Genomic DNA, 21,460 nt, shown 5'->3' on the forward strand with positions numbered 1-21,460 from the left:
GATTAAGATCTTACCACAAACTGTTTTTTTCTACTATTTATTTGGTGATTTTCAAAAATAAGCCATGTGGAGTGTCGGACCAGCTTTGTGTATTTAATACATAGTTGAATAAAATAGAGTATATTCTCTATATAATTAAGGACTTTACGTCATTAAAAAAACTTTATCAACGTGAGAGGCAAAAAAATAGAAACTTTTTAAAAAAGACTAGGTGACTTTTGAGGAATGGATATAAAGAAGAGAACTCAAATGAGACTTTCGGCCAGAGACTTAAAAATCTTCCGAATAGATCTATTGCCTGCCAAGGACGACAACTTATAAGAAAGTGACGTCTCGATGAATTGTGAGTTTTTTCTTCTTTCTAGTTTCAAACAAACAAAAAATATCGCCAACGACTGTTTCATTAGCTACTCTTGTATATTTTGTTTAACCATCCGTATTTTCTCACCTAGTCAACGTTTCATATATAGTCTGAAGTTGCAGACTGGACCATGGTTTCTCATTTTCTGGATTTTTACATGCAAATTTAGAACTTGGACTTGGTAAATTTTGAATGGCTTTATTAGCTCAAAACACAAGTACTCGTTTTTTGAGCTTCGTTTTATTGGTCAACACATTAAGATAAAGTCTTTTGTTGGGTGTTGAGCTATTGTCTATACGCGTGATGGCTAATTTAAACTTTTCAATATTTGACCAGTAGTATATTTTCAATTTCTGAACAAGGTCGAACTATTCTCTGAATTTATATTTACTCGACGAATCTTGGATCATCCCAGCGTTAAAGATCATCTGTGAGAAATCTCTGGTTTGATTTGATTCTTGTATTAATCGCAGCAATGCCACTGGTTCGGACAGCGTTGATCGCTCTTTTTCTAGTCGCTTTTCTGCAAAACGCTGCGGCTCAGAAAAGACCGCAAAGTATTGTTAAGTCTCGTGGTGCGGTTGCAACTGACGATGGGCGGTGTTCTGGGATCGGGATGAGTGTACTTCGACAAGGAGGAAACGCTATTGATGCGTCGGTGGCCGCTGCTCTCTGTTTAGGCGTTGTGAGTCCAGCCTCTAGCGGTATAGGAGGCGGAGCGTTTACAGTGGTTAAGATAGCTGGCGGGAAGGCTATCGCTTATGATTCTAGAGAAACAGCTCCTCTCGGCGCCACTGAGGTAACAACGGTCATAGTAATAACGTCTTTCTTTTCGCAATATGCGTTTTGAAATATGAGTTTGCTCTTTGGTGTAGAACATTAAATCATTAATGTAGGTAATAGCGTCTCTGTTCTGAGCTTTCTTAAATCGTTATTTTGAACGCGCTTTTGAGCTCAAATAGCGTTTTGTTACATATGTTCTTCTTAGATAAGCCTTTAAATGTGATCTTCAGCCTAATAGGCGGTTTGAATCATAGAATGTGTGCAGGTAATAGCTCTATTTTTAAATAAGCGGTCTGAACTCTATTTATAACCTAAATAGCGTCTTTGAATCATATAGTATGTATGCAGGTAGTAGCGTTTCTTAACATTTTTCTTCTGATTGAATAAACCAGGAAACGCTCTCTTGAACTTAGATAGCGTTTTACTCAACGTTTATGAATCATAGACAGTCTTGGTTATATTGAATAATGCAATAGGGTTTCTCAGCGTTTTTTCACATATATACTCGTTTGGACATAGAGATATTGACTAGAGATATTGACGTTTTTGAAGCATAGACATTTATTGGTTGATTTTCTTGATGTAGGATATGTATGGAAGCAATCCTGATCTAAAGAAGAAAGGAGCCTTATCAGCAGGCGTTCCAGGGGAAGTCGCGGGTCTTTTCACAGCTTGGAAACAACACGGAAAGCTCCCATGGAAGCAGTTAGTGACTCCTGCAGAGAAACTCGCAGAAGGATTCAGAATTTCAAAGTATCTCTACATGCAGATGAACGCCACAAGAGTCGATATCTTGGCAGACAAAGGTCTCTCTGAGCTATTTGTTTCAAATGGAGAGCTCAAGAAACCAGGGACCATTATCCATAACACAGCATTAGCATTTACACTCAAGCAAATCGGTGAATATGGTCCAAAAGCATTTTACAATGGCACGGTGGGGGTTAACCTGGCTAGAGATATTCGTAAAGCTGGTGGGATAATAACTTTGAAAGATCTGCAAAGTTATAGAGTTAAGGTTACCAAACCGTTGTCTGCAAACATTCTCGGGTACGAACTACTCGGTATGCCTCCTCCTTCATCAGGTGGTGCTGCAATGATGCTTGTAAGTCCCATTTTATAGATAATTTTTTCACATTTTATCAAACCAAGGTTTTCACAGAATTTCTTGTGGTGCAGGTTCTGAACATTCTTTCTCAATATGGGATTCCTTCAGGTGTTTCTGGCTCTCTAGGTGTTCATCGACTAATCGAAGCTCTGAAACACGCTTTCGCGATTAGGATGAACCTTGCTGATCCAGATTTTGTAGATGTTACCAAGGTTGTTTCAGATATGTTGTCTCCGGAATTTGCAAAAGACTTGAAGAAGAAGATAAACGATGATAAAACCTTTGATCCAAAATATTATGGCGGCATGTAAGACCTTTTCATATGCTGGTTTCTTTTTTGTTTCTTGATTTATCAATATACCTTTTTTTCCAATTTTTTAGGTGGAATCAAATAGACGATCATGGTACAAGTCATTTATCAATCATAGATCGCGAGAGGAACGCTGTTTCGATGACTAGTACAATAAACGGTTACTTTGGGGCAGTGATGCTATCTACTAGCACCGGAATCGTTCTAAACAACGAGATGGATGATTTTTCGGTCCCAGCGAAGTCCAGAGGTGACGTAAATGTGCCGCCACCGGCACCAGCTAACTTCATCAGACCCGGGAAACGACCATTGTCCTCAATGTCACCCACCATTGTACTCAAGGTATTAGCAAAAAAACTACTTGTGATACACAAAACTCTTATTTAGGCTCCAAACAACGGGTTTTCATGAGCTTGTTACGTTTACGTAGGACGGTAAAGTGAAAGCTGCGGTGGGTGCTAGCGGTGGAGCGAACATCATTGCCGGGACAATTGAAGTTTTCTTGAATCATTTTTTCCTCCATATGGATCCTCTTTCTTCCGTCTTGGCTCCAAGAATCTACCATCAGGTTTTTGCTTCTCTTTTTCTTATACCCAATAATCTTTCTTGTTCTTTGTCCATAACTAAAAAAATGTTTTTGTTTTGTGATTCCATTTTGCAGCTGATACCAAACAGAGCTTCGTTTGAAAATTGGACGACAATGTTCAATGATCATTTCGAGGTTCCTAAAGAGATAAGAGTTGTGTTGGAAAAGAAAGGTCATGTTCTAACGCCAGTCGCCGGAGGGACGATTGCTCAGTTCATAGTTCAAGAATCTGATGGGAGTTCCGGCGGAATGAGTAAGCTTGTGGCAGTTAGTGATCCAAGGAAAGGAGGGTTCCCCTCGGGATATTGAGATTGTTATTTAGTTTTGTGTCATTGTTTATTGCATTGAACTTGCGATGATTATTAACCTTTAATTGATGAATAAAAATAAATAAAATTTGTATTGTTTTAGGGTTCTATTCAACGACCAACCCTAGTGCTCATGTGTTAGTGGTTTTGTGGTATGAATCACCGTCTGTGTCCCATTTTTAGACGTGTGAGCTACATATAAATTAAATTCATTTCATTCATAGATAGATCACAAACCTAGATCAAATCAAACTGTGTGGTCTACCATGAAAAAATATGAATACGATTGGATATACCTTGAGTATATTTTTATGTGGCGTACGTAACATCTATGGTGATGCATATGAAAAAAGATACGTGAATTTTTGTTTTGTATCTGTGATTAGTCAAATAAGTATATGACAAATTACAGAGCTAAGAATAATGGACAGATTATAAATTAATCATGTGCGTTGGTTGTGCACAAAAAAAATCAAGTGCGTTGGTTGTTATGGACGACAGCTCGAGTAGCACGGTTTTTAATTGTGTTATCTTTGTCAAGTGATGAGAAATAGTTTTCAGAGGCGGATCCAAAATGTCTTTTGGCATGAGGCAAATAAACTTAACACTAATTATTAATGAAAAAAATAAAAATTAGGGTGGGGCACATGCCACACCCTCTCATGCTTTCGTGCTTTGGGACCGCCCCTGATAGTTATGTATACGTCTAACTTTTGACATTTCAATTTATTTTTTATAAAACAAATGAAATGGGTACATGTCTTAATTAGGTACTATAATTATGTTCCAAGATAATGCTCATTTAAAATGAACTTTTGGTTGTTGAAAACACATAAAAGATTAGCTTAAGACGGTATAACGTCAAGAACATTTTAAAAACAATGATTTTATGACAAATAAGAGACTCACGCATGGAAACTTAGCTTACATTTGAATCGTATGGAAGATTTGAGTAGTTGGGTCATCATTTATACGTTTATAGTAAAAAAAAAAACATAGCATAATCTATTAGTGAATCCATCGACCATTTAGGGTCTAACTGGTTCACACGCAACGGTTGCGGGAGTTTGCGGATCTGGGTGGTTGCGGTTTCTAGCGGTTTTAAGAGATGTATACGACTGGTTCTGCGGTTAGAAATTGGTGCGTTTGCGAGATACTTATGACTGGTTAACTACCAAATACAGCAACGGTTAAATAATCAATTAACAATATTTACATTTTATATAATTATAAAAAAATATCAAAAATCATAATATTATAATAAATATGAAAATTATATTTAGAAAGTTATCCTTTTAAATTTTTAATATTATAGAAAATATTTTTATTTTAAAATTTTATAATATTAATTAAAATATAATAGATATATTTTAGTATTTTTATAATTCCAATTTTTTATTTTTATTTTTATTTTTATTTTTATTTTTATTTTTATTTTTATTTTTATTTTTATTTTTATATGGTTTCTTTAAAAAATGAAAAAAAAATTATTCTCCCGTGACCGTAAACGCTAGCTGGAACCAGCTTTTGATTTTAATAAGTTCAGAACGGTTTGAAGCGATGCAGTTTGTATGATTGTTTCGAAACGCTGTTAACCGCTAGCAAGCGCAAAAGCTGCGTTTGCGGGGGGGAAACCACTCAGGTCCTTATCGTAAGAAGAAGGAGGTTAGCATCACAAAATTAGGTCCACAACCAATCAAGTCTAATTACTAAAAAAGACATTTTCTTCTAACCATACAAACTAATAATAGTGGTGCGTTTGATTTGGATGCATACGGCGGCTAATCCTTAGCATAACGTAAATGTAGTGATATTATCTTCATCAATAATGCATATGAGGAGTAGACGACTTGTCCATTGAGATTCCTTTTGTCAATTAATTCTTGATTTTTTTTTTTGACGTCAATTAATTCTTGATTTATAAAAACTCCTTAACATCTTTTGTATATTAATCGTAAGTATAAAATTAACAAATTGGAAGATAATAGTATATATATATAGGATACCCCGCCTCTAGTCAGTGACACGTCATGTTGAATTAGCAGAGGATAAATAAATATCTAAAATTCACATGGAATCTCTCTTCTATAGAGAGAATCATATCTGACACGTCATCATTTCCCGAAACATTTGATTCTAGTAGTACTAATAATCACTCGTTTTAACACTTTTACTAGTCATTATCTCTCTCTAATTGATCCGTACAGTGAACGATGAGGCAATTGCTCAAGAGAGTCGTCCATAGAGCTTCTTCAACTTCCTCCTTGATCCATCATCGCCCTGCCATCTCCTTCCTCCGCTCTGATTTCTCCACCTCCTCGTCTCCGCCGCAGATCCCGCCCTTCGGCTACAAGCCGCGGCCGTATAATGGTCCCTCCGCGGATGAAGTTTTCGAGAAACGGAAGAAGTTTCTGGGACCTTCTCTTTTCCATTTCTACCAAAAGCCTGTACGTTGTTGGATTCGAAGTTCTATATGATTAGGGTCTGGAACTGCCATTTGAGGATTTTTGATTTTTTGATCAACTGTTAGGGTTCTGCTTGACCTAATTGTAGAAACGCAGAAAATTTGAATTTTTCGTGATGTCAGTTTATTGTGAATAGTATTATTCTTCATCAGCTTGATCAATTTTTCGTTGGATATATGGTTAATGCTCTGTGTTTGTGTATTCGTGCAGCTTAACATCGTGGAAGGGAAGATGCAGTACTTGTTTGATGAAACCGGTAGGAGATACCTTGATGCCTTTGCTGGAATAGTCACAGTCTCATGTGGTCATTGCCATCCAGACATTCTTAACGCTATTAACGAACAGAGCAAGCTTCTTCAGCACGCCACCACCATATACCTGCATCATGCTATAGGTGATTTCGCTGAAGCTTTAGCTGCTAAGATGCCTGGAAACCTTAAGGTACTTGAGGATTTAACAGAACAATGATTGTAGTGAGGTTTTCTGTTGTTGAGAAAATCAACAAGCTTCATGATTTTTTTGGGTGCAGGTTGTCTACTTTGTGAATTCTGGCTCTGAAGCTAATGAGCTAGCGATGATGATGGCTAGGCTTTACACTGGTAGCCTTGAGATGATTTCTTTGAGGAATGCTTATCATGGTGGAAGTTCTAACACTATCGGACTAACTGCTCTTAACACATGGAAGTACCCGTTACCACAGGTTTGTCCCCATTATCAAATTGATTCCTTTTAAAAGTTCATATACCCTTGAGTGACCATATAGCACGTGAAGCCAAGTCGTAAAACCTGTACCCACGTTTTCGACCCATGAGAATAAAAGTATCTTCAATATGATTCTCTGTGATAGCGTGTTTGTTCGTTATCATGCAGGGAGAAATCCATCACGTCGTAAATCCTGATCCATACCGAGGAGTATTTGGTTCTGATGGTTCTATGTATGCTAAAGATGTCCAAGACCATATCGACTACGGTACTTCTGGGAAAGTGGCTGGATTCATTGCAGAAACCATCCAGGTTCTTTTTTTTTGTCTAAAAGAACCATCAGTTTTTTAAAAACAATTTTTCTTTTTATTTACGTCTCTCTTGAGCATCATTTCAACTTCAGGGGGTGGGAGGAGCTGTAGAATTGGCTCCTGGCTACTTAAAGTCGGTGTATGACATTGTACACAAAGCTGGTGGTGTATGCATCGCCGATGAAGTCCAAACTGGATTTGGCCGGACAGGAAGTCACTATTGGGGTTTCCAGACTCAAGATGTAGTTCCAGACATAGTCACAATGGCAAAGGTTTGTCAAAATAGGTCCTTTACTATGTTCTCTATTCGTCAACTACATTTACTGTTATTTACCTCCACAAACCTGTTGAGCTTGCTAAGAATTGTGCTGGTTCTGTTTCACAGGGAATTGGAAATGGATTGCCATTAGGAGCTGTGGTGACAACACCAGAAATCGCTAGCGTTTTAGCTACAAAGATTCAGTTCAACACTTTTGGTGGAAACCCGGTGTGTTCAGCTGGTGGGCATGCTGTTCTAAAGGTTATTGATAAGGAGAGACGCCAAACACACTGCGCTGAAGTTGGTTCGCACCTTATTCAACGTTTGAAAGATCTCCAGAAAAGACATGATAGTAAGTAAACAAACAATCTTTGATCATTGTTATCAGATCATTGCTCTGTTTCTTTTTAACTTAACCGCATCTGTTTGGTTTCAGTCATTGGAGATGTGAGAGGAAGAGGATTAATGGTTGGGATCGAGCTTGTCTCTGACAGGAAGGACAAGACGCCAGCCAAGGCTGAAACAGCTGTCTTGTTTGAGCAACTTAGAGGTACACAAACATTAAAAGCCAATGCGTCGATTATAACTTAGATCTTACTCTTTCTTCTCTCTATGAAGAACTGGGCATTCTCGTTGGAAAAGGAGGACTTCATGGGAATGTTTTCAGGATAAAGCCACCAATGTGTTTCACCAAAGACGATGCAGGTACATTCCTCACTACTTTTTGCGTGTTCTTGGTTTCAAAACGAGATGGATGATGTAACGAAATGTCTTTTTGTATCAACAGATTTCTTGGTAGATGCATTGGACTATTCCATCTCCAGGTTGTGAAGAAGGACGGCAATAAAGAAAGCGAATGAGAGTTTAACCTTATGTGTTCTGTTTTAATGTTTCATTGTTCTTTTAATGATCCAATCCAACTCTCTCTCTTCCTTGTTCCTTTTGTAATAACACTCTCTTCCTTTCATTCGAGAATAAATAAAACATCATCCAAGCATTTTTAGCCATTATTTGTATAGTTAATTTTTTTCAATAACAAAAAGAGTTCCTCACCTTGATTGATTAGTGACCCGTAAATGTTGCGAAAAGTCACGTCTCAAAACATAATCGCAGAACCATAACACGTCTTTCATTTCTTGTAACTGAACCATCCCACGATCAAGAGCATTACCAAGATCTCAGCAATCGTGGCGAAGCAATATAAAAAGGAAGAGGAGGAGAGAAAGAATGTAATGGAAGAAGAGGAGGAGAAAAAAATGCAATGGAGGAAGAGGAGGATGCCGTGTGCACCAAGACACTTGCCAGAGTCAACACGCCTTTATCCAAGGCTGTTCCTGATATTTTCCAGTTCACAAATGTTATATGCAGTGCGAGTGGACAAAGTCTTTAACTTACGAACTAGGAACACATCGTCTATCGTATTCTATTACGGTCATATCCATTCGACGACAATGTACAAGCATCAAAGTCTGGGTGGTGTAGTCGGTTATCACGCTAGTCTCACACACTAGAGGTCCCCGGTTCGAACCCGGGCTCAGACAAATTTTCCTAATTTTTTTTTTTGTAAAATATAAGTAAAGGCCTTGTAGCTTTTAATTGCTCGTTCCATTATCTATAATGAACACTAGACCCTCATCCGTGCGCCAGCGCGGGTATGAATTTTCAGTTTTTAATTATTTATTTTATTAAATGATGTATTTGTAATATTCGTTCATATTATATTCATTAAGTAAATATTTTTTTTTTGCATCTTAAACTATCTATTTTTTTACGAATGTGTGATATCATATAAAAAATATAAAAAAATGAGTATAGAGTTAATTAGATAATTTTAAAAAAAGAATTTTTTTTTTCGTGTGCGATATCATATAAATAATGATCCGCCTAGTTAACAAAAATCATGATTATTTTATGTGTAATTTTTTTTATTTTGACTATTTCCTTAAAATTATATTAAATTTTACATATTTTAATTAGAATATTTTTTATATCTTTACCTTTTTATTTGAAATGCAACTCAATATTTTTTTAACAAATTTTAGAATTTGTTTGAAAAATATGAAAATTACATTTTAAATTAAAATTATCCTAAAATATGATAAGTTTTGATGTAAACGAAAACTCAAATTATGTCAAAAATAATGATATTCAATGATAATAACAATTTTAATTCATTATTTTTTTAAAAAAATACATTTACAAAAAAATGTTTGAAAAAAAAATTCATTTATCTTTCAAATATAAAATGAAAATATTATAATTAAATAATAAAAAATATAAATAAAAACCATAAATTTAGCAAATGACAACTAAGTTATATTATGCTAAAATTTTCTTTCTAACAATTTATCAAATGACAAATGAGTTATGAGCAAATAATACCATATAATTTTTAAAAACATAGTCATTCTTAAATATTTTTTGAATAAATAATTATTTTTAAATTTAATCAACTGAAAATAATATCCGTACAATTGTGTGAGTCAAATTCTAGTTTTATTGATGCATGTTATATATTAGTGCTGCATGTTTTAGGTAACATTTTAATGATGCACATTTTTAAAAATCTACATTATTAAAATTATGCACGTAAGGATAACTCATGAGTTTTTTTGGTTGATTAAATGGCATTATGTCCAAATTTATTTAAGGATATTTCATTAAGGTAACTGAAAAAGACAAATAATAAAATATGAAGTTTAAATTCATTTAAACATATTTCATTAATGTAACTGAAAAGACAAGTAATAAATTAGACAGTTTTATTCGTTTTAGGATATTTCATAAATGCAACTGAAAAAGACAAGCAAAAAAAAAGGAGTTTAATTAATGAAGTAAGAACATTTTCAAATAGGTACTTATGTTTTAATAATATAGATTTAATTAAAGAATATGGGCTGAGAAGCCAAGAATAGAAAAAGAAGAGTGTAATTAGTCAATTATGAGTGGCCTTTAGGAAGAAGCATGAGACAGTTGGCCCTTAATCTCTTGTTATTGGCTCTAAACTAATTATAATATGTTTATTTAATGATAACGATGCAACTATGAACTAACGCAATTTTAATTCGAATGATCATGATACTGATGAAACATATGATATTTGAAGTCAAAATCTGGACGCAATATAATTAAGCCTTTGGCTATGGCTAGTAGATTAACATTAATCATAGAACTCACCTTCCCTTTATATTCTTAGTTCCAAGCATAGCAAACAATAACAACTTGCTAGTACATACTCTCTCTGTTCCTGAATATAAGATGTTTAGGTAAAAACACGCATATTAAGAAAATCATTGTTTTATCTAGAAAATATCATTAATACTATAAATTAATGTTATTCAACCAATTACGGAATAAATTATCAAATATGATTGGTTGCACAGTTTTTAATAAAGTAAAAAGTTATCTAGAAAAATGAAAACATCTTATATATTGGAACATCAAAATTCTTTTAAACATCTTACATTTAGGAAGAGAGGTAGTATTAATGAGTGATTTAGTTCTGATGATTTCGAGAGTGGAGTGGCAAGTATTGTCCATTACCAAACATGCATAAATATGACAACTACTCCCTATGTTTCATTATAAGTGATGTTTTAGGTTTCGTCACACGAATTAAGGAAACAATTAATTTTGTACATTTCCTATAAAAAAAACACTATTACATATACACCTAACTATATTTCAACCGATAGAAAAATAAATTTTGCATTAAATTAATAAATTTTGCATTGAAAATCGAAAACGACACTTATTTTGTAACGAAAAAAATTCTCTAAAACGACACTTAATATGAAACGGAGGGAGTAATAACTAAATTCAGTCCACTAAATGCAAGTATAGCCCGTTTATTTAAAACTAATTAATTAACCTTAAACGAAGTCGGTCAAGTGGTGATCAACAACATATATACCACATGTAGAAGTAGAATGAATTATGAAAACCCAAAATGGATTGTGAAAACCTAAAATAATATGCTGGTTTATAGAGGTGGGTGTGCCCTTCCTTAAAGCATCTTAGCTTTAATTTTTCTTTACAATATAGCCTGTGCTAATTGCAAGCAGCTGGTGCTAGTTATATTAATTTCTCATAAAAAAACATAACTGACACCCCCTTAATCGGTACTAGCATGCAGCACTAGCATATGGAGGATTTTAATATATTCTCACCATCACCATGCTGTGTCTGTATTTATGTGTTTGTGAATCATATACACATCATACAAATTTGCGACTTATCGATCCATAATATATATTCCGTGGGTAAGAATTAATTAACGTTGTATATCAAGGTTACAAATCCTCTTCTGTAAATATAGAAGAAGTACCGTTGTATGTAAAGTTACAAAAAAGTAACGTTGTAAATATAAGTTCAGTTCAAACAAAAAAAAACGTTGTACGTAAGTTCCCACTGATGCTTCACTATTTTATAATTAAGCTATCAGTCAAACTGTCAAAGCATATGATTTATTAACGAGTAAATAATCTGATAAGTCAAAACATAGGTTGGAATTGGAGATTAGTGGCCGACTAGTCGGAGTCTTATTTTATGTGAATTTTTTTTTTTTGCTAATCTGATATTTTTTTTATGTGAAATTTTACTTTCTTAAAAATAAGAAAAAGCTATTATATTTTGTTCTAACAATTTCTAAACACATGGGGCTTTGTAATGTATAGTGTATACCACGATCTTTGGTATAGTTGAACTGATAACAAAAGTTATAGCACATACTGATTTATATAGTTTTGGTCCATGAATTATTCAGAGTACATGAACCATGAAAAGATTAATAATATTGTTATTAAATATGGCGAAGATGAATATTATGGACCATAACTTTTAACCTATATATGTCATTGATATAAGAGCCGTCCTTAAAGCGAAACCACATATTAGATGAAACCTCCCTTCTAATTAATTATTTTTACTGAATGATTAGTAGTTAGTAAGTAGAATATGCTAATTTGTGGGAGACTCCACTTGCCTTAGTTTAAATTAAAAACCATTTAATCACGATGGGTTAAGACATCAAGCGACTATAATAATTTGCAAAAAAAAGTTGATGCATAGTCTCACTCACGAATAAAATAAGTTATCATTGACTCGTAGGTTTTTTTCTTTGTTTATTTTGCAGCGGTTAACTCTTAATGATTATGATCTATGTAGAGTAAATCAAACACTAATAACCTCAATCAATACAAGCACTAGATATGATGACTACTGATTCTGATTTCGCATAACTAGTTTTGAAATTGCTTTTTTTGATCTTGTGTTATATATTTAACTTTTCACAGTATTTTACGTTCTATAGATAATCTACAATTTTATTAATTTTGTTTTGTTGTAGTGTATTACTTTATTTACCAGCAAAAAAAAGCTCTTTTTTATTGTAACAAAAGCTTTTCTCTTTATTAAAAAGAACATGCATCTGTTTTTGGGGATTGAAAGAGGTGAGAAGAAATTTTTTTTAAAAAAAATAGGAAATCAACTTTTGGTGCCAAACCAAATATGGAGGTCAGGCCATCGATCTAATGGAGGTAAGTTCGATATACACTTTATGAAATTGTTACATGCAACATCATGAAAACTATAGACCCAACAGCAAAAAAAAATACAAAAGCTAAAAGAGAAACAAAAAATATATAATTAAGGGGTAAATGAAGTCATAGAAACCTCTATAAATAAGACACTCTTCAACAGACTCGACATCACTTGGAAACTCTCAACTACATAGCCTTCTTTATTACAATATATTTACATCGTTGATAAACAGTAAACAAAAGATGTCATCCATCGGAGCAAGTTACGCACCCGTGCATCTTATGCAGAAGCAGCTCAAGGAGAAGATTACAAAGAACGAAAAGGAGAGAGAAGAAAAGGATCAAAGTCTCTCCGTCGAGGCTTCTTTCACCACCACCGGTAGGAGTTCTAACAAAATCTTCCCTTCTCGCTCGTCTTATAATCAACAAGCATCATCAAATCGTAAGAGTAAAACCTAAGGTAAGGAAGGAAATTATTGGACTGGTTCACACATGTAATTTATCCTTTGTATGTGTATGTAACTTGTATGTATGTATGTATATGGAATGTGTCTAAAACATATCTTGGTCGTGTTTATAGTTTACGTGGGAAGAAAGATATTCTCTGTCAGTTGCTTGGGTGTTGTTCCCTTGTCGTGTATTAAAGGTTGTTGTATGCAAGAGTTAGTTACGCTAAACCAAAATGATAATATTGGTCTGTCAGTAATTATTTTAAACCAACAATTGTTCAAAGCTCCATAAAAAGAAGAAAAAAGGGAATAAAGAGCAGAGAGGTCCATCCAGCACAACCAACTTTGTTCGTTCATCAAAAGGTACCAACCAAAGTATAGTAAAAAAAACATAAGGAGTCTTCTCCTGCGTTCTACCATTAGCAATACCAAACCAAACTCAACAAGTCCTCTCAACTTTTGTCCGCAACTAAGCTAAATTCCTAAGAGCCTGCAACGAACATAATGGCATGAAATCGCCAAGAAGCAACAAGATCACTTGTTATTAGCTGCAAGTTTAGCTGCAACTTGTTCCTCTGACAAGGGCAAGTAGTATATCCTGGGGATTGCTTTTGTCTTCTTGAAAAGATCATCCAGAGTGACTATGGGAGCCTCTTGTTCCTCCGGGACTAGAGGAGGAGGAGGAGGAAGGGCATGGCGTTCTTTGACTGGAGGTGCTTTGGCCAAAGGCGGTGGTGGTGGCTGCGAAGGAGCCTGATCCTTTGGCTGCTGAGGAGGAGGAGCTTCTAGTTTTGCCTTCACTTCCTCTGGTCCAACAAATTCAGCTGTCAGAAGACGGCCTCCATTAGGTGGCCATTGGAGGTTATACACTGCTTCTCTTGTTGCTGCAGCTTCTTCAACTGAACCATACTGCATTCACGTCACACCAACTATCAGTTACCAGAAATTCTATAGACACTTGAAAAAAATCAGAAGAACATTTTTGAAAAACCAAGAAGGGGTCTTACTGATACATAGCAGTGGGTCTTAATGGTGTCCATCCAGAAACTAGTGACATTTCCAGTTTTACCCAAAAGCTCTTGAACAGCTTTCAGTGTGAACGGCCTAAGGAAACGATCAATCCTGAGGGAATTGGTGGGCTCCTTTGGAGATGGAGGAACTGCCAACAAATATTGAGCACAAATGCACAATGAATAAGAGATGGAAACAATACATACAGAGGTGAGTGGTGATTTACATACCCACGCGTTCCTTGGGTCCATCCTCACTAACCGAAGAGTCAGATCGGGAGAAGTCACGCTTCGGACCAGCTGACCTCGGTGTTGTAGAGGGTGCCACGCTATTAGTGGCCTGTGCTTCAGGAACTTTAATATTCCCAGAGTTCCATCGGCGTTGCCTCTTTGCAGGCTCATTGTTTCCAACAGCTTCTTGATCTACAATGAGAGGTAGAAGTCAAAAGAAGCTTCAAAAGCTATTAAAGATATGCTTCACAAGCCGACACAGAAGATTAAACACAAGAAACAGAGTGATTCGCAAAAGAAAATGGGAAAAGGAAAAAGGAGAAAGCCTTACCATTAACAAGAAGCTTTCTTTTGTCAGAAGCCACCAGTGGATGGCTTTTGTTATCAGGGGCTTCTCCTTTCTCACCATCCATATTATCAGCCTTATCAGGAAGCAAGTCATTTTGCACACTCTTATGAGACGTAACCGATTCATTTTGCTTCGTCTCAGGCTCATCATCCATAGACTCATCACCAGAACTTCTATCTAAATTCAACTTTTCAGAGTCGCCTGCATCGACACTATTATTATTTCCTTTGGTCATATCTGCATCATCTCCACCCCGGGCAGATATCTTTGGATGCGATTCGCCAATGGCTGTTGATGGCTCTTGGGACTTACTAAGACTAAGTTCTAATTTGACATTATCAGCAATTTCGTTACCCTTTAGTTCTATTTTTCCATTATTTGATGACACACAATCAGTAGAAATACAATCAGATTTTACCTCAAACCCTGTAACGGGGATGACCTCAGATACCTGGTTGTGGATAGCAGATACCTCTGTAGGTTGGGCCTTAGAATCCAACCCGCTAAACGTCTCCTTATTATCCATCTCAACAATCTGCTCATTAGATGCCTCTTGGGTAACTACTACAGCGTTACCGATGCTGAATGCGGCTCCTCCAACTAGAGGAACAGGAGTGGTCTGCGTTGGATCTGGTGCAAGGTTGCCTCCAGGTACATAAGTAACATCAGGCTGCTGATTGGCTGCCACAGCAGACTCTTCCTGCTCAGCACGAAGGGCATCATCGAGACGCCTAACCAAATCAAACTTCAAGCCTTGTGTAGTTAGTCTCCGTCTTTTGAGCTCTTCCTTCAACTCGGTAACCTTCCACTTGTCGATTGGGCGGTTGTCCAGGACTGGAAAAGGTGATGACGACATCTTCCTCTATGAATAAAACAAATATTCAAATATAAAAATTCGAGACACTATCGCAAGGGGGGATATACTTTTCTCTAAGTACAAAAAAAAAAAACAAATCAGATAAATAGCAATGCAACGAAACAAAATCAATAATTTAAGAAGAAGAAGAAGAAAAAAAACCAAACTTGTTTAACAAAGAGATAAACTTTTGATATGAATTGGCTCGAAACTTGTTTGAACGAACGAAGGCCGGGCAAAATTGCAAAAACCCCCTAAATGCGTGGTAGAAGAGGAAGGAAAATGACGAGGAAAAGATTAGAAATTTTCAAATCAGACGAAATGAATTCAAATTGCTTATTAGCGAAAGAATGACAAACCTGAAAAACGAAATGTAGAAGATATGGAAAAGATTAGGCGCACATTGGTCCCTTCATTGAATTTTCGATTGAAAACAAACAAAAATTGAAAAGAGGAATGGAATTGATTCTAGGGTTCGTATTCGTCTCGGGTGTTTTGATTAATGGGAAAAAAAAAATAGACCTAAAGTGAAATGACGAAACTATCCTTGGTTATTAAGTGCTTAACCATCATACGACGACGTCTGGCGCTAAAACGGCCGTTCATTTGCTCCGAGAGAATATTAGATTATTAACCACCGGAAAAGCTTCTTCTTTTTTCTCCGTCCGTCCCCCGAGGAATCTGGGAGCTCAGGTGAGTTTTAGCATTTCTGATTGGTGTAAATCCTATGTTTGCTGGCTCCAGAGGTTTCATTTGAGAAAGGCATCTACATATATTTCTTCTAACCAACAAGAAGACACCTCAAGATAAAAGCCATTCATGCAGCTGAGGAGAGACAGTCGCATTTTGAAGCCCAAGTTTCTTACTGCAAAACTACGAGCCTTGAAGGTTGCTTGATAGACGACATATCTCATATATTGATTTTAATCTCTGTACTGCACTTGCGTTATCCGTGAGATATTATTAACTTTGGAGAAGTAGGAAAATGAGCTGAGAGATCTTAGAGCACGTGAGTTAATGCGTATAGAGGAGGCGGCAATACTTGATAAGGCTACCTAACCTTGATTAACTCACTTCAAGGACATATATGTCCATCTAATCTCGGTTCCCATGTTCCTGAGTAGAATTCATTTAAGTGCCACATCTTGCTTTATCCAGGAGCTAAAAAGAGAAAAAAAACAAAAAACAAATTATCGAAGGATTCTATTGAGGTTCGAATGAACTCAAGCATACATTATAACTTTACAACTTACAAGATTTTTTGTTACCTATCTCTTTGTAACTAAAGAGTGCTTAAACGTGTCTCTTACTTTTCTTCGTAATTTCCGTAGATAAAGGCGTTGTGCATGGCATTCTATGCGCGCTCTGAAGAGGCTCGCCAAAGTCATTCAGTTCACAAGCTTGCATTGGTAAGAACTAAGAAACGAATGGTCTGATTTTGTTGTGGGTTCATCATGTTGGTAATGTCATGCAACTCTGCTTTTCTGTTGATATATATATGATTCAAAAGGAAGTTAGGGGTTATTGTAGGGTGGTGCACTTGCGCTGGAAGATACACTCTCCAAAGGGTTGCCAATCCAAAAAGAGATAGATATGCTTCAGACTTATCTTGAAGGAATTCATCAGGACTCGATGTTAGACTTGGTGTTATCATCTCTTCCAGAAGAAGCACGATCCAGTGGAACAGATACAGTACAGCAGCTGAACCAGACGGTGAGCTTATTTCACAGATGTCAAAAGAGTTTAGAGAGTTGAACTAATCTCGTATTCTTGTATCTTCAGTTTAATACCTTGAAAGGAGCACTTAGACACTTCAGTCTCATTCCACCTGGTGGCGGAGGAATCTTAGCACATTCACTAGCAGATATATAGCATCGTGGCTCAAGGTGTCAAAAGGAACTAAAGCCGAGGAAATAGTGAATGCTTGGGTGAGACGTGCAAGAAACAGAGCCATCACAGAACAAGCTGTAACTCTTCTCCAATCTTATGCAACTTGTGCTAGCCTCACTTGATCATCTGGCCCCCACATCTTCCATTAACAGGGTGAATCCTTTTCTTATATTCGATACTCCAGAGTCCTCAAGCTCATTGATTTTGGTCAGAGGAAGAATGAGTGGTTGTTACCATTCTCCATTCTTCTGTTTATAACTGCACTATGAAACAGACAGTTTCTTTTAGGACTCATCACTGCTTTGGTGTTTTAAAATCACAGTTGTCCTTGTCTGAGTTAGAATTTAACAGAAGCAGCTGAATGCGCTTAAATTTTGTTAGCATCGCCCGGATTTCTATAAACAGTTCAAATCCTCCCATTTTCAATTTATTATTTGAATTTTCATATATTTGGTGAAGAAATATAGCTTAAGTTCACAGGTTAAAAGATTTGTTGATGAATTTTAAAGTTGACACGGCATTCACTTTCGGTCAGTTCCCTTTTGCATTATTGTTGTGTTCCTAAATACCAAATTAAGAATCTAAGAAAGATAACACACTAAACCAAACGACCACAAAGGTCATGCATGTATCTTTTTTTATCCATTTATGGGACATATATAATTGAAACCTTGTCCTGTCCGCATTATAAAGTTCTACACTTTTTTATGGTCAGGTTTGGACTCTGGTTGTTAGCAACAAAACCATATTATTTGACATGGATTTAAATAAAATTTCCATCTGTTGCAGGAAACTTCTTCTCGCCGGTTCCTTATAGTTAGAGGTGTGATTAGATTATGGTATCTAACTATTAAACGTACCGACTGCTGTAGGTTTGCTCGACAACTTCAAAACATTATACAATTTTGTCATTATATTGTATTTATTATTGAATTGTGATCTAAATGTATTAATACACCAGCAAAAGAAAAACTAATAACCAGCGAACCTTAAATACGAAACAGCTAAGTTGAGAAGTTAGGTGGCACAACTCATCCAATCAGGAGACGACCTAACACGCGGATTTAAATCAGCGCCGTCAGATATAAGTCACCTCAATATATCAACGCTCAAGATCTCCCCCTCGTACGTGTGAAGCTGTCTCGAAGTAGGCCACGATGTTTATCACCTTTAATTTTACTAAATTTTAATTTTATCATTGATCCCATTTTAATTTAATAGTGAACCGACTATTATTGTTTAGATAAATTACTTTAAATTCGTTAATAGATGATGCATGGCTCTCACCTTCTTCCTGCCTTCCTATGAATAACAAAACTTACAAAAAAAACATTTTAAAAGTCGTGTTATTATTCCATTATTGCAGCTATATTCACATGAATTCCCTACAATTTTACCTTCGTATATATATTTTTCAAGAATATGTTACAAACAGTTTTTATTTAAAGCCATTTATTTCGTTCAACTCAGATCTTTACCGGTTTGGTTGATCAAAAATTATCATATCAGAGCGCAACCCTTGGTTTCAAACTTTTCTCATCAACTACTATCTTTACCTTAACAACAAGGTCTTTGGCATATATATTGCTTACAGCCTAAGTCCTTAAAGTAACATTTTCTATATTTTTATAAAACCGGCCAAATTTTTATTGATGTTGTGTCAATTTTAAACACACCAAGATACTTTTTCTTTCGTACCAAATACAATAATGTACTCAAAAGTAGATTATTTTATTAAAATATCAGAGGCCCTATATAAGTCGAAACAACCTAGCTAGCAACTCATTGCAAATCGAAACCAAAACAAATATCCATACAAACACAACACATATTTGAGAGACACAGAGGAAGAGAATAACCCATTCGTAGTTTTCTTGCAAACATAAAAAAAAAAAACCAAAAATCAGAACAAGAAGATGGGAGTTGGAGGAACATTAGAGTATATATCTGAGCTAATAGGAAGTGGAGGAAGTCATAGCTATGGCAAGAGGAAGAAGAAGAAGCAGTTTCAGACAGTAGAGCTCAAAGTTAGAATGGATTGTGATGGTTGTGTCCTCAAGGTCAAAAACTCTCTATCTTCTCTAAAAGGTAAACTAACTACTTTTACAATCTAAATTAACATTTAGTTATCAAAATTCTCGTTCTATCCCATGTGAAAAAGTGTTTTCAAAAAAAAAAAAAAAGTGTTTTCAGTTGAGCTACTTTGGTTTTTGTAATTTCGCTCACGTCCCGTTTTACCTCTCATACTTAACTCGTTTTGTTCAAACACTATCTAAAACATATACATGTACGTGAATGCACAGAGCTACATCTATAATTCCGTTTGTTAACATATATATTCAAATATTTTAATATGTCTTCTCAGGAGTTAAATCGGTGGAGATAAACAAGAAGCAGCAAAAGGTGACGGTGAGTGGTTACGCGGAAGCGAGCAAGGTGCTGAAGAAGGCGAAATCGACGGGGAAGAAGGCTGAGATATGGCCTTACGTTCCGTACAACTTGGTGGCTCAGCCGTACATAGCTCAGGCTTACGACAAGAAGGCGCCACCTGGTTACGTTAGAAAAATGGACCCATACGTCACCACCGGGACGATGGCCGTCGACAACGATGACCCTTCTTACACTTCTATGTTTAGTGATGATAATCCTAATGCTTGCTCTATTATGTAATTATAAAACCACTAATAAAAAGGGGTTTATATTTACGGTAGAACCTCTATAAATTAATACTAGATAAATTAATAATATTTATAAATTAATAAATTTTGTCGGTCTCAACTTGGGCCGGTTCAAAATTTGACACAAATCGATAAAATAATAAGATAATAAATTTTTAAAAAATTCTATGTAAATATATAGTCCCATTAAAATCATAAATTAATAATTTATATGTATACATATTTTATATAACTAAGAACCTATTATTATTGTTTGTTTTATATTCTCAATGAAATTATCTTTATATTTTCTTAACACTTAATATATTTTTGATGAGATTTAGTAATATTATATCTAAAATCACGTTTAAGTTCTATGAAATATATATTATATAATTCAAATAATATAATAAAATTAATATAAATGTCAAATTTCATAAAATAACAATTAATATAAATACAATAAAATAAAATATTTTTCTTATCTTAGAATAAATATATCTTAAAATAAGAAATCTAAATAAAAAAACTTTTGTAAATTAATATCTCCATAAATTAATAAAATTTTAGAGTCCCAACATTATTAATTTATAGAGGTTTTACTGTATATGTATAAACATGGATTATATAGATTTTGGTGTTTTTTTTTGGTTCAGGATTTTGTCTTCTTTTGCATGTGCTTTCTGTTTGTGTTACAAGAATGTTAATTAATTTTAGTAAATGCATATTATATAACCTAATCAATTGGATGTTATAAGTGATCATTGGCACATTACAGAAAGAACAATTCATTATGGAATTAATTTCAAGATTTTTTACTTTTACCAAAACATCTCTCACATCATCCGATCATGGGTTACTTTTGTTTTTTTTGGTCACTTGCTTACCATTAATTTAAGTTAGAGCCTTTTGCTTTAGGTGTTGTTCATGCTCTTTTAGCTAGTTTTTTGAGGACTCAAAAGTCCAACTCTTTTCTTTTCACCAACTATAAAAAGAAAAAAAATCCAAAAAGTGGGTAGTAACAAATAAAGCTAACTCTGAGAGAAAGAAGAAAACAAATATTTCACTACACAACATAAACTGCTTATAAAATGTTTCTATACATACCCATATGATTCTTGATCCTCAGATGTATACAAAGTAACACCAGCTTTTAAAAACATCTCCATTGCTCTGTAAATGGAACCCAGGATCAGCTCCTTCTGTTTTGTTCATACCAAGAACCAAAGTTTTACACATTTGTTTTACCTCGAGATTCATAAGTTGTTGTGGGGGGGGGGGGGGGGCC

General features: G+C 35.2%; 6 protein-coding genes and 1 non-coding gene across 9 annotated transcripts in view; 5 read left to right on the forward strand and 2 right to left on the reverse strand.

Moving 5' to 3' along the window:
• Nucleotides 1–255: 255 nt before the first annotated feature.
• LOC106315350 (gamma-glutamyltranspeptidase 1) lies at nt 256–3,550 on the forward strand. Of its 2 annotated transcripts, none has more exons than XM_013753084.1 (7): nt 256–343; nt 835–1,160; nt 1,731–2,246; nt 2,321–2,556; nt 2,631–2,901; nt 2,990–3,127; nt 3,221–3,550. In XM_013753084.1, the coding sequence occupies exons 1-7, from the start codon at nt 337–339 to the stop codon at nt 3,452–3,454; spliced, it is 1,728 nt and encodes a 575-aa protein (XP_013608538.1). In that variant the 5' UTR covers nt 256–336; the 3' UTR covers nt 3,455–3,550. The 2 variants fall into 2 exon arrangements, with proteins under 2 accessions (XP_013608538.1, XP_013608544.1); XM_013753090.1 differs by lacking the exon at nt 256–343 and adding an exon at nt 409–542.
• Nucleotides 3,551–5,412: 1,862 nt separating this feature from the next.
• LOC106317481 (alanine--glyoxylate aminotransferase 2 homolog 1, mitochondrial) lies at nt 5,413–8,197 on the forward strand. The gene is made up of 9 exons (XM_013755296.1): nt 5,413–5,900; nt 6,129–6,359; nt 6,448–6,618; nt 6,789–6,932; nt 7,024–7,203; nt 7,317–7,542; nt 7,627–7,740; nt 7,809–7,895; nt 7,978–8,197. The coding sequence occupies exons 1-9, from the start codon at nt 5,667–5,669 to the stop codon at nt 8,019–8,021; spliced, it is 1,431 nt and encodes a 476-aa protein (XP_013610750.1). The 5' UTR covers nt 5,413–5,666; the 3' UTR covers nt 8,022–8,197.
• Nucleotides 8,198–8,657: 460 nt separating this feature from the next.
• On the forward strand, nt 8,658–8,731 carry TRNAV-CAC. Its single transcript has one exon. It is a non-coding gene; the product is annotated as a tRNA-Val (tRNA).
• A 4,682-nt stretch (nt 8,732–13,413) lies between these two features.
• LOC106332671 lies at nt 13,414–16,131 on the reverse strand. The gene is made up of 5 exons (XM_013771177.1): nt 15,985–16,131; nt 14,752–15,631; nt 14,421–14,612; nt 14,187–14,338; nt 13,414–14,088 (listed from the first exon to the last, which is right to left on the reverse strand). The coding sequence occupies exons 2-5, from the start codon at nt 15,623–15,625 to the stop codon at nt 13,714–13,716; spliced, it is 1,593 nt and encodes a 530-aa protein (XP_013626631.1). The 5' UTR covers nt 15,626–15,631; nt 15,985–16,131; the 3' UTR covers nt 13,414–13,713.
• Nucleotides 16,132–16,464: 333 nt separating this feature from the next.
• Nucleotides 16,465–17,529, forward strand: LOC106302943. The gene is made up of 4 exons (XM_013739341.1): nt 16,465–16,513; nt 16,957–17,034; nt 17,156–17,338; nt 17,408–17,529. The coding sequence occupies exons 2-4, from the start codon at nt 16,972–16,974 to the stop codon at nt 17,495–17,497; spliced, it is 336 nt and encodes a 111-aa protein (XP_013594795.1). The 5' UTR covers nt 16,465–16,513; nt 16,957–16,971; the 3' UTR covers nt 17,498–17,529.
• Nucleotides 17,530–19,314: 1,785 nt separating this feature from the next.
• LOC106298513 (heavy metal-associated isoprenylated plant protein 26) lies at nt 19,315–20,185 on the forward strand. The gene is made up of 2 exons (XM_013734652.1): nt 19,315–19,603; nt 19,881–20,185. Exons 1-2 carry the CDS (start codon nt 19,432–19,434, stop codon nt 20,183–20,185), a joined length of 477 nt encoding a protein of 158 aa, XP_013590106.1. The 5' UTR covers nt 19,315–19,431.
• A 1,013-nt stretch (nt 20,186–21,198) lies between these two features.
• The window catches only part of LOC106323575 (photosynthetic NDH subunit of lumenal location 4, chloroplastic), a 3,755-nt gene continuing 3,493 nt past the window's right edge, over nt 21,199–21,460 (reverse strand). For both annotated transcript variants that reach the window (XM_013761680.1, XM_013761679.1), the window contains exon 6: nt 21,199–21,374. The gene's annotated coding sequence lies outside the window, so the exon portion shown is untranslated. The remainder of the gene's footprint in view (nt 21,375–21,460) is intronic.

This window comes from Brassica oleracea, chromosome C1 (genome assembly GCF_000695525.1).
Source record: "Brassica oleracea var. oleracea cultivar TO1000 chromosome C1, BOL, whole genome shotgun sequence".
NCBI classification, from domain to species: domain Eukaryota; kingdom Viridiplantae; phylum Streptophyta; class Magnoliopsida; order Brassicales; family Brassicaceae; genus Brassica; species Brassica oleracea.